Source organism: Vicia villosa, linkage group LG3, assembly GCF_029867415.1.
Source record: "Vicia villosa cultivar HV-30 ecotype Madison, WI linkage group LG3, Vvil1.0, whole genome shotgun sequence".
Lineage (NCBI taxonomy): Eukaryota > Viridiplantae > Streptophyta > Magnoliopsida > Fabales > Fabaceae > Vicia > Vicia villosa.
Window position 1 is genome coordinate 112,401,095 of NC_081182.1, and position 16,761 is coordinate 112,417,855.

Consider the following 16,761-nt stretch of genomic DNA (forward strand, 5'->3'; position numbering starts at 1 on the left):
ACACTTTCAACATATATTACTCATTTCATAAAAGACCAAATTGCAGTGCATATTAGGGAATAGGATTTTCAGCTTCATTACAAAACATGCTTAACGATTAGTTAATTAAGGAGTCAAAGTACATCTCACAAAATATAGATTAATCTAGATGACATTAGCCAACAAACATAGTCTTAGTAGTTGGATTATATCCTTACAAAGGGTTATATGCTAGATTCAGCATCAAAAAAAGATACTAACTACTTAAATCAACCTTCTCCATTAATCCTTCTTGATATGCTTTGTCTTTTTTCCAGTCTTGGCCTTAGTGGCTGATTGTTTAGGAGTGAGTTCGTCTTGGTCGAAGAGTTCGTTGACTGAGGTTGACGTAGCAACCCTCTTGGTAGGGGTACTGCTGCTTGCAGAAGGACTCCCCTCATGCTGAGCACCAGAATCGGGGATAGCACCGATTGATTGTTCAGAAGTTTGTGTGAGCTCCTATGGCCATATAGTGAAGTTATCATTAGTAATAGAAGAAATTATAGGAGTGGCCATTCTATTTTGTTACAATATTGTCTGCATTCAATTAACATGAACTTACTTTGTTTGGATTAATAGTTGGAGAAGTGGTGTCGATTTCCATAACAGCGGCATTTGGTTTATTCTGAAATAATGGAATATATTAGTTAAGTGTTTCCACAAAATTAGGACAATATGCATCAATAACAGTATGCTCACCTCATCTGGGGTGAGGTAGTTGTGAAACTTATCGTAAAGGTCGTCGTCGTGAAGTATTTTCACGATAGAGAATCGTTGGTATTGCAATTGGTACTTGATACGAAAGGCCAATTTTCTATTCAACAGAACATTAAGGTGAGTAGGCCAAATCTTAGGGTTGTCCTCTCCAGCCTATGAAAATAAACAAACTATTTATAAACATGTTTTTTTAGAAATCTATATTCATGTAAGGCAAACCAAATGGCAACGTGTAGCTCACCTTCTTCATAACTTCCCTTAATTCCTTAGCAGTCAACTTAGTATAAGGAATAATATCCTTATCCCAAAAAACAAAGACTCCCTTATATCCATCATACTCTACATCAACTTCAAGTTTGAATCTAAAATGAATAGGTAAAAATCAGTTTATACAACAACATATTCTACCATAATTTTATGCACAATCAGTTTATACACAGAAAGACTAAGTGCTTACTTGGTAACGGGTTCAGGATCCGCATTTCCAGTTGATTCAAAATACCATCCAAACTTGGAGACATTAAAACTTGTGGTCGTCCCAATAGTGGTTGCATAACAATACTATTGCGTAAAACACTCGGGAAATCAGTTTTCTATAAAAATATTACATTCTATCTGAGACATAACAGAATGGATAATAGCACTACACTAATCCTAATATAAGTATAATATTACAAACAATGTAATAAGAATCAGACCTTTGCGGCTTCAGAGATTGCACGGATACTCTTGACCTCACACATGTTAGTCCAGAAATTGTTAGTAGATTGAATGGATGAATCAGCCGTTAATGATTGGGAAGGGGCAGGTATGTTGGACAAAACAGTTTCTCCAAAACTGATAGAACAACATATTAGTCATAAGATATGCATGTAAATTAAATTAATTGCAGTTTCACAGCACATTACCTAGCTTTGAATTCATCAGCCTGTGGATGCTCCAAATTAATGTAAAGTCTAGAGCCGTTCCATGCGTTGGACAGCGATGGTAAACCAGAGACTGTATTTAAATGTGCAGTGTGCTAGTTAGAAAATGAAACAATATATAGTGATCTAATTCAGCTATCTTTAAATAATTTATAAAGTCAATTAGAATACAAATGAACCACTATGACATGTTATATGTATACTTAATCAAACCTGTATTTATCTTGCACCAAGCATGTGTCAAGATTATAATAGTAGGACCAGAAAAGTTATCCGGGGTAGTGTAGTTGATGAACTGCTTTCCGTAATCACCCCATAACGCCAGCTCGATAACATTGCCTTCGACATCACGTAATGTGATATTGACGCAAGATTTCCTACCACCACCTCCCATCTGTGTCTTCAAAACATCTTGCAATACCCCGATAACATCTGCAAAGTATGATATAGACACAGATAAATGTATGAAATTGAAAAATGCAATAAGTGTTTTCACTAAACTTTTGGGAAATGAAAAGGTACAGAAGATGTCAACAAAAACTAAGTGTGGCTGTTATACCCCAAAATTTGCCCACATATTTTTCAAGAAAACTCCAATCTGAAAATTAAGAGTCTCATATAATCATGGATTTTTATTTCAACAAATATCCCGACATATGAAATACTTAGTTTTTAGAACTTTTCTTACACAGTAATTTGGCTTGCGGTTGAATTCATTCTTACGCAAACGCCAAATACTGTTTATTACTTCACACATGCTATTTATTTATTTATTTACAGATAAATAGTACTGACACAATTGGTACAGAGTTAAATCTTTTTGCAGGCGCAGAATCAGGAAACTCAGACTGTACTGGTAACAAGTAGATTATTATTATCTTTTGTTTCCCACTAATTTTTGAACTATATTCCATTATTTTCAAAAATCTTTTCAAATCTCTTTTTCAAAAATCAAATCTCTCTTTTTTCCAACACTATCTCCACTTTCTTTCAAATCTTACTTCCACTCAAATTTTCCTTTTGTACGGAATCACACTATTCCCCAACGTCTCTATCCTTCTTTCCATTCAATAAATACCTCTCATTCTTCCATAAAATCTCACATCAAATTCTAATTCATTTCTCAAAATTCCACTTCATAATCCATCTTCTTTTCTTCCCTAACAAGAATGGCAAAATGGATAGAGACACTGTCTCTTGCAGTCATCACCATTGCTACGGTGATCATGACTTTCTTCTGCCTGCATAGTCCTGAGGAGTGTGGACCTGCAATGGTTATGCTCCCAATCATCTACATGTTACTATTTGTAGCATGGGTTATCAATCGTCATTCTTAAAATTTGCCGTATTTCTTATTTCTTAAATGTACCGTTTACTCGTCGTACTGTTCAATATAATATGTAATATTTGTACTGTCAGTATTAAATGTTGTACTATTTGTCATAATATTGCTTAATTACTCAGATAATATTTTATGTGTTTTCTGCCAGTCAAATATTCATTTTTCTGTGCATTAAATGATTTTCAGGGTTATTATCGGTAATTTTGCCCGCATACAGTAAATATTAGTTATTTATTATGTCTGTGTTTTTCTAACAAGTCATGTAAATAAACTTTCATTTTTTCACATAAAACAAAAACAACAAAAAAAGAAAATTAACTTTGACAGTTGATTTTTCACTCTAACTGCTACATCAATACCTGAACGGTCAGTTGACAGCCAAACTGCTGGCAGTACAATTCTCAGTGTTTTGTACCATCAATCAAATCAATCTTTCACAATTCAAAATTCCAAGATTTTTGTTCTAGAAGTCTTCTGAATATCACGCGATTAGCAGAGACTCAACACTGCACAAAAATCAGGTACGCTTAACTGTCTCCTACATAAACAGTCCCTAACTAGGGTTTTCTTGTTTTTACAGGAGAAACAAGTTTTTGAGAGCTCAAATGGATTTCATACACATCCATATATCTCAAAGTACCATCATACAAATTTTCAAACTTCAATTCACTCAGACGCACCGTCAGCAGCTCAAACAGTCAACAGACGACCCGTTTGACCAAAAAGTCAACAGACAGTCAAAAATGAAATTTTTTGTCAAAATCCATATTTTGTCAAAGGATTCATCATTTGATCATTGGATGATCATAATTCATCAAGGAAAGATCAAAAATCAACAAAACCCTAAGATTCAAAATTAGGGTTTTTACCTGAAAAGTCAACTCAACTTTGACTGATCATAACTCTCTCATCCTTCATCCAAAAAATTCAAACCAAAGCTCATTTTGAAGGAAATTCAATTATCTTTCAAATGCCATTGATCCCATGGTCATGGGATTCACCATTTGAAAAATATGATCAAAGACATTACAGGTCATTTTCAAAGTCAACAAAAAGACACTTTTTTCAAAAGGACACACAAGGAGATTCAAAAATCATTTTGACATGAGACCAAAGGCATTGGTTAGAGGACTCTTTGAGGTTTCCAAAAAGTGCAAGATCTCCTTCATATGACAAAAATTGAGGGATTTACACCTTGTTGAAGTTGGCTAAATTTTGGAAAATGCATGAAACCAACATTGTTCAAAATTGCATTTTTTTCAAAAGGGGCCAAGTTTTCAGCATTCAAACATCATTTCCATGTTACTATGGGCCTCCCACGACCAAGACTAAGCCCATACCTTTTTTATCCATTTTTTGCATGATTTTATCTTATTTTAAGATTAAAATTAAAAGGAAAATGCATGGATAAATGGTAGCTTACAATTCAAGCATGACTCATCAAAGAATCTCCATTTTTCTGCAGCCAAATGAAGTACAAGGCAAGTGCATTGAAGGAGAGCAAGACTTGGTCAAGTTTTCAAAGATTTTTAATATTTAAAAATCAAACTTTCAACAAAGCAATCAATGCTCTTAGCTTCACTTCCAAGCAGCCATTGGCCTATAAAAGAAGTGGAATACATCAACAACAAGAAGACCCACGAAATATAGCAAGAGTATAGCAAGAAAACTCATCAAATCTCTCAAAAATTCCATATACTTTGTAATTTTCAAATTCAATATTCCAATCAATATCAATACCAAACAATCATTCTAATCATCTTCTAAGGTCATATAAAGTAAGAATAAACTCTTTGTGTGGTCCCATGAGAGTCGTATCACGTGCATAAGTGTTCTTCATATTCACACATAATCAATTTTCGTTTTCCTATATTTAATTAACCTCAATATAAACTAATCATTCTAATGAGTTCATGAGGCCTCATATGATAGATCTGGGCTTTAACATGAGGGTTTCCACGTGAGGATAGCTCTATGCCATGAACAAGTGTTCTTGCATGCTTAAGCTTCAACCTCTTCGAATCCATAGATACAGCGCCCAAATAGCAAAACTAATACCACCATCGTGTTCAGGAGGTGATTTTAAGTAGATCTGGGTCCTTTATTTTTATTCATAACGCTTATTTTTGCAGGTGTGGGAAGCTACCAAAAGTTGTGTTTCTGACGTACAAATAGGGGAGGTTTAAAACCCCCGCTATTTGTTTAAAAAATAAGGCAGACGGAGGTTGAAGACGACCACGCGTCCAAGCGTGGTTCGTCCGTCAAAAGTTGACCTTTCCATCTGCACGCGTGGCAGATTTCCTTCTCCTCATTCGCTGGTCAGCCAGCGTGGGTCCCAGTGTGGACTTTGAATATCTGACTAATCATGTGCACTGATTCCCACATGGCTATCATGCTCCCTCATGATCTGAACCCTTGGATCAATCTCCAAGCCAATCCAACGCATCAGACAAGCAGCCCTATGCTATGGACTTCATTGATTTTCACACAGGATCAGTATCCTTTTTATATTTCTATTTTATTTTAATTTCTTTGTTAAATTAATTAAAAATAGTTTTAAAAATCCAAAAAATACACAAAAAATATTTTTAGACTTCTAAAATAATATATTATTTTCTGAAATAAAAATATTTTATTTTTCTTCAAAATTTCAATATTTTGCATAATTAATTAGTATATATTTATATATTTGCTTTTTAATTATTCTAACCAATCAAAAAATCATAAAAAAAATTGTTCTTTATATAAAATATTGTCTATATATTATAAACTATTTTTGTACATATTTTGAATAATTTTCTCTCTAGGTTTTAATTATTTGTATAATTATTTGCATAATTATGTATTAATTAACTAAATCAATTTCAAATCAAATTTCAAAAATTCCAAAAAAATTAGTTTTGTTTTAAAATTAATTGACAAATATTTTGTACATATTTTACACTTAATTTCTAGGTTTAAATCAATTTTCATCTTTTTTCTTCATTTTAATTTAATTAATCAAGCATTAATTATAATTAAAATCAATCATAAAAAATCCAAAAACATGCCTTTTATTTTCCTTGCAATTTAAATTCCTAGATAAATGTATAGGATGTCAAATTCATGTAAATAGGCTAGTTTACATTTCCTGCACAATCGATGTAATAGCGTAGATTTACTTTCCGCACTTTACATTTCCGCATTTTAATTTCCAGCAAATATAAACTGCGTGTATGTCAAAGATAAAATTGAACCGTTAGATCACTAACTTCAAAGATAAAATATCTGAATACAATCACAATCACACTTGCACCTCTTCAGGTAATCCCTTCTCATTCTTTCAAAATCAAAGTCAAATTCTACTGTTTTGAGTACAAAATCGAACCTTGCTTTTATATCCGGTGAAAGGATAGATTTTTAAAGGAAATAGGATAAAGACCTTACAACTCAGGGTAGAACTCCTAGTTTGCTTGCTCAAATCAAAACAAATAAAATTCTCATACACTGTTGATTTTTCAAAACTTTCCAAAAGACAATACTTTGTATATATCCCAAACACGGATTATTACAAAGTTAACGTTCTTTTCAAAACATCTTTCGAAAGATAAACAAGCATTTTGTATACATCCACACACGGAGCATTACAAAATTCAATTTACAAAAGTATTTGGAACCACATATGAGCAATTTCAGAGCAATTGAAAAATGATCGAAAAACAATTGAGCTAAGCAAACTTAAGAGCCCATGGATAACCATGGATACAAAGGGTGCTAACACCTTCCCTTTGTATAACCTACCCCCTTACCCAGAATTTCTTAAAGGTCTTTTTTCTGTGTCTTTTATAAACCTTTCCTTAATTGGATAAAATAAAAGGTCGGTGGCGACTCTGTGATATTTTCAAAAATGCGAAAGCATTAAGCGATAAAAAAGAGTCAGTTCACGTATCTCTACCGAACAGAGGTATGGCCCGGATTAAAAAACGGAGGTCCACAGAACTGGCGACTCTGCTGGGGATTTACTTTCAAAAACAAAATGTTTTCAAAAGGGGTTACCTTAAGAGAATAGATCACTTCGATGTTTTCAATTGTTTGACTTGATTGCTCTATTTTTTTCAAAGGTTTGCTTGGGTATTTTGCTTGTGTGGAAGATTCTAACCCGAATCTCGAGATACCTTAAGTATATGACAATAGACCAAGGAAACTGTACGGCATGTACCGATACGGTTGATCTGGTAGTCATCGTTAGTGTGATGCTTTGGTTTCTACTGATGTCCCTTGAAAACGATCAAGGAGTATATTAGGCTTCCGAAATGTCATTAAACACTAATTTGTCTTAGAACCTTTTTAGTTGAACTTGACTTGTGGCCTATTAAGTGGCTAGCTTTGAAATTGATCGAAGTTAGTTATCCTCGAGGAATATTTTGATCGGCCGCTCGAGCGCCGTATTGAGATGTTACTTCCAAGGATCATAGAACCCGAATACTATTCTAGGACAGGTTTTAACCAACTCAACTTCAGTGGGGAGGGTATCACCTATCAGCTCCATGCAAGCCTTTATACCTAAGGCTATTGTTTGATTTGTTTTTGTGTGCCACATGTTTGCATCATAAGCATATCATTTTTTTTGCACCAAACACTTCAAGGATCAAAGAGTTTACCTTTGTTTTTTGCAGGTAATGGCTCCCACCACCAGAGATTACATCCGAATCAACATCTCAACGGTACCATCTGAGCTAAAAGACTTGGTGTCAGAATTCCCCAGGAATGTTCAATTCACTGAAAAGCATGGTCACCTACTCCATTTGGTTACCTCAAAATTTGAAGAAGACATGATACGGGTCCTGTTCCAGTTCTTTGACCCTGAACATCATTGCTTTACCTTTCCTGATTACCAGTTGGTACCCACTTTGGAAGAATTCTCTGAACTAATGGGATTGCCTGTTCGAAATCAATTACCTTTCACTGGTTTAGAAAGGATTCCAAAACCTGAAGTCATTGCTGCTGCTTTACATCTGCGGAAATCAGAAATCAAGTCCAATTGGGAAACAAAGAGTGGAGTTGAGGGTTTGCTTGCCAAGTTCTTGTTTGAAAAGGCTCGACTACTGCTAGAAAACAAAAGTTATCCAGCTTTTGAGGAAGTTATGGCACTCTTGATCTATGGGTTGGTTTTATTCCCTAATCCCGACCAGTTCATAAGTGTACACATCATCAACCTTTTCCTAATCCGTAACCCGGTACCAACCTTGCTGGGAGACATTCTACATTCTCTACACACTCGTACCATGAAGAAAAGAGGAACTCTCATGTGCTGTATACCACTACTGGCTAGGTGGTTTACATTTCATCTTCCTCGATCAGTGTTGAGAAATGAACAAAGAATGCAATGGTCTCACAGGATTATGTCTTTGTCTCATTCAGATATCCGATGGAACAGCTTCTTTCAAAGAGACATTACTATCATTGATCATTGTGGAGAGTACCCTAATGTGCCACTCCTTGGTATCAAAGGAGGCATCACTTACAATCCCTCTTTAGCTCTACGCCAATTCGGATATGCAAGGAGCAACGGTCCTCATGACATGATTATCCATGGCATTGTGTTTGATTACGAGAATGATTCTCATAGACACCGACGAAGGTTCATACATGCATGGGGCAGTGTCTATAGAATAGAAAGCAAAACTCTGGGGCAATGGAATTCTATTCCTATGGAACCCTACCTCAGATGGGTCCGCACTCATGCTCAGAAACTCCTTATGCCATATCCTGCTGTTCTACCTGTGACTATTGAACCAGAGGTCGAAGGATATGAACCTCAAGTTATTTTACACCCGGACATGCCAACTGACCTAGAAGAGTTGCAAAAATCTTGGGTTCAACTCAAAGAGGAAAGAGACACCTTCAAATCATACTGTCAGGACTATGAGAGAAGGATATTGGAGCTCACCGGACAGCTTCAAGAAGAACAACAGATCAACACATTCCTGGGGGCAAAGAGAAAGCATCCACGGGAGACCTGAAGGATCATTTATTTTGTTTCATTTCTGTCTTGTAAGCCCAAATGAGGCAAATAAAAAAGAAGCAAAAAAAAAAGAGAAATAAATTGATTAACTAACGTTTGTTTCTTTTTAACAAATCTAAACTCTAAGATCCTTGAAACATTGCACACACATTTCACTTCATGCATTGCATATACATTTCATACATTGCATTCATATACATTGCATTTGCATACACATGGCATTCAGTCATACACATTTCATAACAGGTTCACATGACGGATTTCTCATCTTCTCGCTGTTTATTTCAGTCAGAAGAGATGGAATCTGAAATGAGTATCAAGAATCTCGAAGCACAGAATGCCCAAGTTCAAATGGCAATTCTGGAACTGGCAAAGGGGCAAGAAGAACTGAAAGCCCTGATGATCAAGAAGAAAAAGAAGCCCAAAGGATCTGCAGGAGTGAGTCACCTGAGAAGGAAGATCAAAATTCCGGTCAAAAAGTTCAAAAAACCACTGATCCCTGAAACAGTCGGTGATGATGAACAAGAAGACAATCAAAGCAACCAGGGTTCTGCTAAACCCTCTCTCTCTTCAAATGAAGAAAATGATCATTCTGGGGACGAACCGGATGATGAAAAATACCAACAGCTGGAAGACCGTATGAAAGCCATGGAGATACAAAAAATACCTGGCTTAGATTTCAATGATTTGGGGCTCATCTCGGATGTTGTTATCCCTCCAAAATTCAAAGTTCCTGTCTTTGCAAAATATGATGGAGTTTCTTGCCCGAAACTACATCTGAGATCCTATGTGAGAAAGATACAACCTCATACCACAGATAACAAGTTGTGGATTCACTTCTTCCAAGAAAGTCTGTCAGGTACACAACTCGAGTGGTACTACCAGCTGGAAAATACCAAGGTTCATACTTGGGAGGAATTAGCTGCTGCTTTTTACAAACAGTACCAATACAATGCTGATCTTGCGCCAACCCGTACTCAACTAAGGGGCATGTCTATGGGACCAAAAGAAAGTTTCAAAGGATATGCACAAAAGTGGAGAGATATGGCTGGAAGGGTTCAACCACCCTTATCTGATCGCGAACTAGTTGACATGTTCATGGGCACTTTAACTGGCCCTTTCTATAGCCATTTGTTGGGCAGCTCATCATCAGGTTTCACTGACCTGATACTGACCGGAGAACGTGTCGAAAGTGGCATTCAAAATGGAAAAATTCAAATAGGTTCCACCTCTGGTACTACAAAAAGGCCCATCAACGGGAGAAATGAGGTCAATGCAACACAAATTCAGAAAAGTTGCAAAAGTGAGCAGCATCAATCTGTAGGGGCAGTTCTGATCTCCGCATCTGCACCTCAAAAAGATCAACAGCCAAAATATACGCATCGACCAGATGCACCAAGAAGAAATTTCACCAAAATCAACATGCCAATCTCTCAGGCATTGCAGCACTTGCTAAAAGCAGATCTGATCACCTTAAGAGGTCCTCCAAAGAATGTCAACACTTCCTCTCCAAATTATCGCCCTGATGCGACATGTGCCTATCACTCAAACTATCCAGGACATGACGCAGATCACTGCTGGGCCCTGAAAAATAAAATACAAGATATGATAGATGCTGGGGAAATTGAGTTCGATCCTCCAGAAACTCCAAATGTTATCACAGCACCTATGCCAAAGCATGACAAAACTGTCAACGCTATCCTGGACACAGTTTACATCTATGATGTGAACGAATTATCAACTCCACTCTGCGAAGTCAAAGGAAAGCTAATCCGAGCTGGTTACTTCCCAGGATGTGACCCCGACTGCTTTTATTGCTCATACTCGCCCAATGGTTGTGCAAATCTGAGGATGGGAATTCAAAAATGGATGGATCGCCGTATCATTATGTTTGAAAGGCTCCCTTCTATGGACATGCTGTGCAAAGTCTTTGCAAACGGGATAAAAATAGAAGATGCCTCAGTGATCTCTAGCTTACCATTCAAAATCTCTGCCAAGGCTCCATTCAAAATTTCTGCTACACTCAAAGTGGCATCAGTAGTCATTGCTAGTCCAACTCCATTTCCATACTCCTCAGACAAAGTTGTCCCATGGGGATACGACGCTAATGTTTACGTTCATGGAGTTAAGCAGAGTACCTCGACTGAAGAGACCGCAAAGTTAACTACTCCAACTGTGAGTAATATTGTGGGTACCAGCAAGATCACGAGAAGTGGGAGAATCTTTTCACCAGAAATTTCTCCAAATGTTGCTGCTGGTCCAGTCCGAGTCCCAGTTCCTAATCAAAATGTCAACGCTCGAGGCAAAGAGCCACAAGTTGAACAAATTCAAACCCCGGTAGAGATCACTGCTGAGGATCCATCAAAGCGAGAAATGGAGGAAATATTGAAAATCATCTGCAAGAGTGATTACAATATTGTTGAGCAACTGGGGCACACCGCTTCAAAAATCTCAATGCTATCTCTGCTAAAATATTCAGAAGCTCATGCCAAAGCCCTGATGAAGTTCCTTAAAGCTGCGCATGTGCCTCAAGAGATCTCAGTCGACCAATTTGAGAATTGTGTTGCCAATCTAACCGTGAACAATGGTCTCGGTTTCTCTGATGTGGATCTAACCCCTGCTGGAAAAAATCACAACAAAGCCTTACATATCTCCATTGAATGTAATGGCACCACCCTATCTCATGTGCTAGTAGATAACGGTTCTTCTCTGAACGTGTTACCGAAAACAGTACTAGAAAAGCTTGACTTCGAAGGAATTGTGTTACAACCAAGTGATGTGGTGGTAAGAGCCTTTGACGGGTCAACCAGAACGGTATACGGAAAAGTGAATCTCCCAATTAGAGTGGGTTCTCAGATCTTTGATTCTATCTTTTACGTAATGGAAATTCACCCAGCCTACTCCTGTTTACTTGGACGCCCTTGGATACATGGGGCAAACGCTGTAACTTCTACCCTGCATCAGAAGTTAAAATATCCAGTAAAAGGAAAGATTGTCACAGTTTATGGCGAAGAGGAATATGTGGTTAGTCACCTAAGCAATTCCAAATATGTCGAGTTGGAGGACGAATTCATCGAAACTCCATGCCAATCATTTGAGGTGGTCTCTCCAGATGTCTCTACCACCAAGCATATTCCTGCTACTCCAACTACAACTATGGCTTCTCTCAAAGATGCCAAAGCCATGATTGAACAGGGTGATTGCACAGTATGGGGACAGCTTCCCGATATACCCTACAAATCTGACAAGCTAGGCCTGGGCTATGATAGTGAAAATCAAAAGAATGATCAAGGTCCTCGTTCTGGAGGATTGATGTCACACTTCGTCAGCCAAGAAGTAAACGCTATTGAAGATGAAGGAGTGTTCATGAACCATATCATTCAGCCATATCCAGATGAAATTCCACCTATTTCCATGGGAATGTGGGATGCTATTCAAGAACCAAACGGCGGGTATAATTATCAGTATGCCACACCTCAGAGTTCTTATATTGCTATGGAAGACCTTACCCCGACTGGATGGTGTAACTCGGTGAACTGACTTTTATTTTTAATATGCAACAATGTTGCGGTGAGCAAGAGTCGCCACGGACTTTTATTTTGTCCAATGTTAGGAAAGGTAAAAAGTACAGAAAAAGACCTTTAAAAAGAAAACGGGCTCGGGGGGTAGGTTATGAAAAGGGAAGGTGTAAGCACCCTTTTCATCCGTAGTTATCTACGGGCTCTTAATTTGCTTAGCTCATGTTTGTTTGTTTTGAATTGAAAAGGGACATAAGGACTTTAGCGTAAATGCGTAGCCTTAGTTTTTTGAAAGAATATTGAAAAGATGTTTTTTTAATTGATCTAAGCATATTAAGAGCTCTACCCTAAATAGTTGGTCTTTTTCTATGCTTTTTAAAGTTCCTAGGACTATCCATACTATATAGAAGTAGGTAGTCCTTGTTTATATTGGACGTGTGCGGGACAATCGAAGGGTCATCAGATGGTCGTTGAAGGCAACATAATAGAGGTACCTTTAGCAAATTCGAAGGGACAATCATCTTTCGTAGGCAACCATTCGAGGGACTAGATCATGTATTCGTAGGCAACAGTCCGAGGGTCATCGAGGGACCATGATCTTTGATGATTTTTAATCGAGGGACAATTTGCTAATGGGTACCGCTATATTCGAGGGACACGACCATATAATCGAAGGCAACCAAGAGAGGCGTACCTTAGAGGTGAGTGTGTGAGAAGAGTGTGTTAATTACAGTTATGTTAATCTTTTGAGTTAGTGATCTAACGGTTGATTTTAGTTAATCTTGCCATACAATCCTAAGCATACATCTAGCAGTTTATATTAGCGAAAATTAAAATGCGGAAGGTAAATGTCCTAACTATTACAGGGCTTCGGGATGGGGGGGGGTACATAACCGAAAACGGGGAAGAAAAAGTAAAGTCTAATTAACTATTACAACCCAACAAAACTTAAAGCGAGAATTAAAAGATAATATATACAAAATAATGGTAAACGTCCATGAAATGATCCAATGCTTCGAAGATAATAGTACCTCACAAAAAATAAGAAAATGTCAGAAAAATAACCCGAAATTGATTAAAAGAGGAATTATATATAAAAAAGAAATCATATTTTTTTTATTTTATGAAAATAATTTTTAATATATAGTAAACAAAACTAAGAAGTAAATAAAACAATTAATAATAGTATATGGATATATAAGAGAATAGGAATGATAAAAATCAAATTGGGCTTAGAAACAAGTTGAAGCCCAAAGAAATTTGAAATCTGCCCCAGAGAGGGGGTGCAGTTCGCTGGAAAGGAGGTTGCATAGCCAAAATGGGCTCAAAACCCAAATTATCAATTAACACACAAAAAAAAAAACCTAGATCCAAAAGATGGTACACCGCCCCATCTTCTTCTTCAAACGATTCTCAGCCTCTTTGCCCTTTTTTCATATCAATTTCCAGCAAAACACCAACAATAAAGAGCTTCCCTCTCATATTAAAACTTAACAACACAAAATCAATTCTTGCAATCGCAAAACCAAATAGAAGTATTATAGAGCGAAAGAAATTACCAATTCGGAGAGCCGAAAACGAGATGAAGATTCGATGCGGAAGTTTGGTGAACAATCGATGATGAGCGGAGGGAGCATCGGTCGTCGAGGGTTGCGCGGGAACACGGTGCTGCGTTTTATTGTCGTGGTTGGAACAAATTGCTCTGCAGCATAGCAGTGTTGATTCCACAAAGTTCTCGTTCCTCGATCTGAAGTAGAAACTTTTGGGGATGTCGTCGTGATGGTGCCGTTGGGCGGTTTTGCACTGGACTCGGAGTGGTTCACGGTGTTGAATCAGATGATTTCGGTTCATCAAAATTCTCCCGATACCGCTTTGGACTTCTCCACCGAATTGAAGAACTCCACGAAGATGATTTTGTCGTTGTGTGCGTTGTTTCGCTGTTGTGTTTTATTGTTGATTTTGCAGGCTTGAGTGTTCATCATCTGTGCGTCGCGTATAGCGAATTTGATTCGGTGATGACGAACTGGAATGGTGTGTTGCCGTTGATTGAGATGAATTGGCGTTCGCTGTGGGAATACGGAAGCTGCGATAACATATTTTTGCTTGCTTTCTTCTTCTTCTGTTCGTGATTTCATTCCCAATTCCTGCAAAAATCTTGAACTCAATATTAAGGTTTAGATTGGTAAAAGAAGAAGAGATGATTTTAATGTATAGTATATAGTAAAAGTATGTAGCAAGGAATGTTAGTCTGGATGTTCATGGTTTTGATTTCGCATCCGTTGATGATTACAGTGTTAATGTTTAGAGAATTATCATTGTGAGTAAATTGTGGTATTGATACAGTTTATGATTGTAAAGAGTGAAAATTGGTAGAGTCAGCAATACTTGTTTTGAAAAAAAGTTAGATAGGTTTGTGTTATGTTTTGTAAAAGATGGCTGGTAAAGATAAGTCATGTCTTATATACACGAGACTATGTGATAATAAGGACAAATGTGTTAGTGAAAAACTGTTCATGAATTAGATCTGGAGCGAACAAATTGCTTTATAAATAAGAAACAAACATTGTTACTGTTAATGGAAAGATTCAGTTAAGGAAAAAAGAAAAAAAAAACAGCCATCAGCAATCATCATCTGGTAAAAGACAAGTTTGAAATTGAAACGATTGACAGTTTAAAAATAAAATTGGAGCCTCATGTGAAAATCATCGGCCAAGAACGTTATACAAATCATTTAAAAGAAAAAAGAGGAGGCCTCAGGTCAGGTGTCATCATAGGCAAAAAACTAAAAGAAATTTGAAAACCTTTGAAAAGAAATTGAAAAGCGTATGGAAAAGGTTTGTAAAAACAGTTGGTTAATTGTTGTTGATCAGGGTTAGAAAAGTTGTTGATGAAAATAAGAGAGTGGAGAGCCACTATTTATAGACTGAGAATTAGGTCAAAATAATCCTAAAAAGGAAAAGATTTTAAAAAACATAGAAATGCACCAAGCGAGAGTTGAACCCGTGGCCTTCTGTTTACAAGCCTTTCATTCTTACCAATCGTGCTATGTTATATATTTGAAATAAAAAAGCCAATTGAAAGTATATGAAGCATCGGCCAACATTTTCTATTTATTAAAATAAAAGCAATTTAAGAGTAAACTACTATATTTTTAAAATAGACTTTAAATCGAATATTTATAAAATTCAAGATGTCAACGTAAATGAACCCGAGATTTTATAAAATCCAATTTTAAAAATAATTTCGAGAATTTTTTGTCACTAAAAAGTGTGGGCAAATTTTGGGGTATGACAGCTGCCCCTGTTCAATCTTCTTAAACCTTAAGAGGTAGATTGGCGTATTCGCCACTCGTGATCTGAAGGTGGAAGAGGATTGAACACTAGAGTACCCAAAAATTTGTGTTCGCTGGTGCAGGAAGTAATATTGGAGATGGGCTTAAAGATGCCATCCAGATGTTTGGTAAGATGTTGTCTGAGATGGAGGAATTCATCAAAATGAAGTGATGTCTTACATAAGACTACCTGGAGAGGTTCCTAAATAGGATAGATCAATGACTGATGTAAATAAGATTAGGCTTTAAACAAAGCTCGGGAAGAACTATCTTGTAGAAGATTAACTGAGAAGCTCCTTGAAAGGGCAAGAGATGTCTTAAAAAAATTGGATAAAGATGTTAAGGAAGATTACCTAAAAAGGTGGAGATATGTCTTAGAGAAGACTACCTAGAAAGGCTCCTAGAAAGGATGAGGAATATCTTAAAAAAGACTACCTAGAGAGGTTCCTATAAAGGATGGTAAATGTCTTAGAAAAGACTACCTAGAAAGGTTGATAACCGTCTTAGAAAAGACTACCTAAAAAGGTTGGTAAATGTCTTAGAAAAGACTACCTAGAAAGGTTGATAACCGTCTTAGAAAAGACTACCTAGAAAGGTTGGTAAATGTCTTAGAAAAGACTACCTAGAAAGGTTGGTAACCGTCTTAGAAAAGACTACCTAGAAAGGTTGGTAAACGTCTTAGAAAAGACTACCTAGATAGGTTTGATAAACGTCTTAGAAAAGACTACCTAGAAAGGTTGATAAACGTCTTAGAAAAGACTACCTAGAAAGGTTTGATAAACGTCTTATAAAAGACTACCTAGAAAGGTTGATAAACGTCTTAGAAAAGACTACCTAGAAAGGTTCCTATAAAGGATGAGAAGTTCTTTAATTGTTTCTGAATTATCTTTGGGGAAAGACTTGGA

At 36.8% G+C, this 16,761-nt stretch overlaps 2 protein-coding genes across 2 annotated transcripts in view; both read right to left on the bottom strand.

Annotated features, from left to right (window-relative positions):
• Positions 1–261: 261 nt before the first annotated feature.
• Positions 262–1,256, bottom strand: LOC131658810 (uncharacterized). The gene is made up of 5 exons (XM_058928064.1): positions 1,201–1,256; positions 977–1,097; positions 718–888; positions 581–643; positions 262–477 (listed from the first exon to the last, which is right to left on the bottom strand). The coding sequence occupies exons 1-5, from the start codon at positions 1,254–1,256 to the stop codon at positions 262–264; spliced, it is 627 nt and encodes a 208-aa protein (XP_058784047.1).
• A 586-nt stretch (positions 1,257–1,842) lies between these two features.
• Positions 1,843–16,761, bottom strand: part of LOC131658811 (uncharacterized) — a 33,965-nt gene continuing 19,046 nt past the window's right edge. Inside the window, exon 3 of the mRNA XM_058928065.1 lies at positions 1,843–2,093. Coding sequence (XP_058784048.1) covers positions 1,843–2,093 — 251 coding nt within the window. The remainder of the gene's footprint in view (positions 2,094–16,761) is intronic.

Coding starts and splice junctions, on each gene's coding strand:
- LOC131658810 (XM_058928064.1), bottom strand. CDS start 1,256: ATGTCTCCAAGTTTGGATGGTATTTTGAATCAACTGGAAATGCGGATC. Junction 1,098..1,200: donor GAAATGCGGATCCTGAACCC/GTTACCAAGTAA, acceptor TATTCATTTTAG/ATTCAAACTTGAAGTTGATG. Junction 478..580: donor CAACTATTAATCCAAACAAA/GTAAGTTCATGT, acceptor ATATGGCCATAG/GAGCTCACACAAACTTCTGA.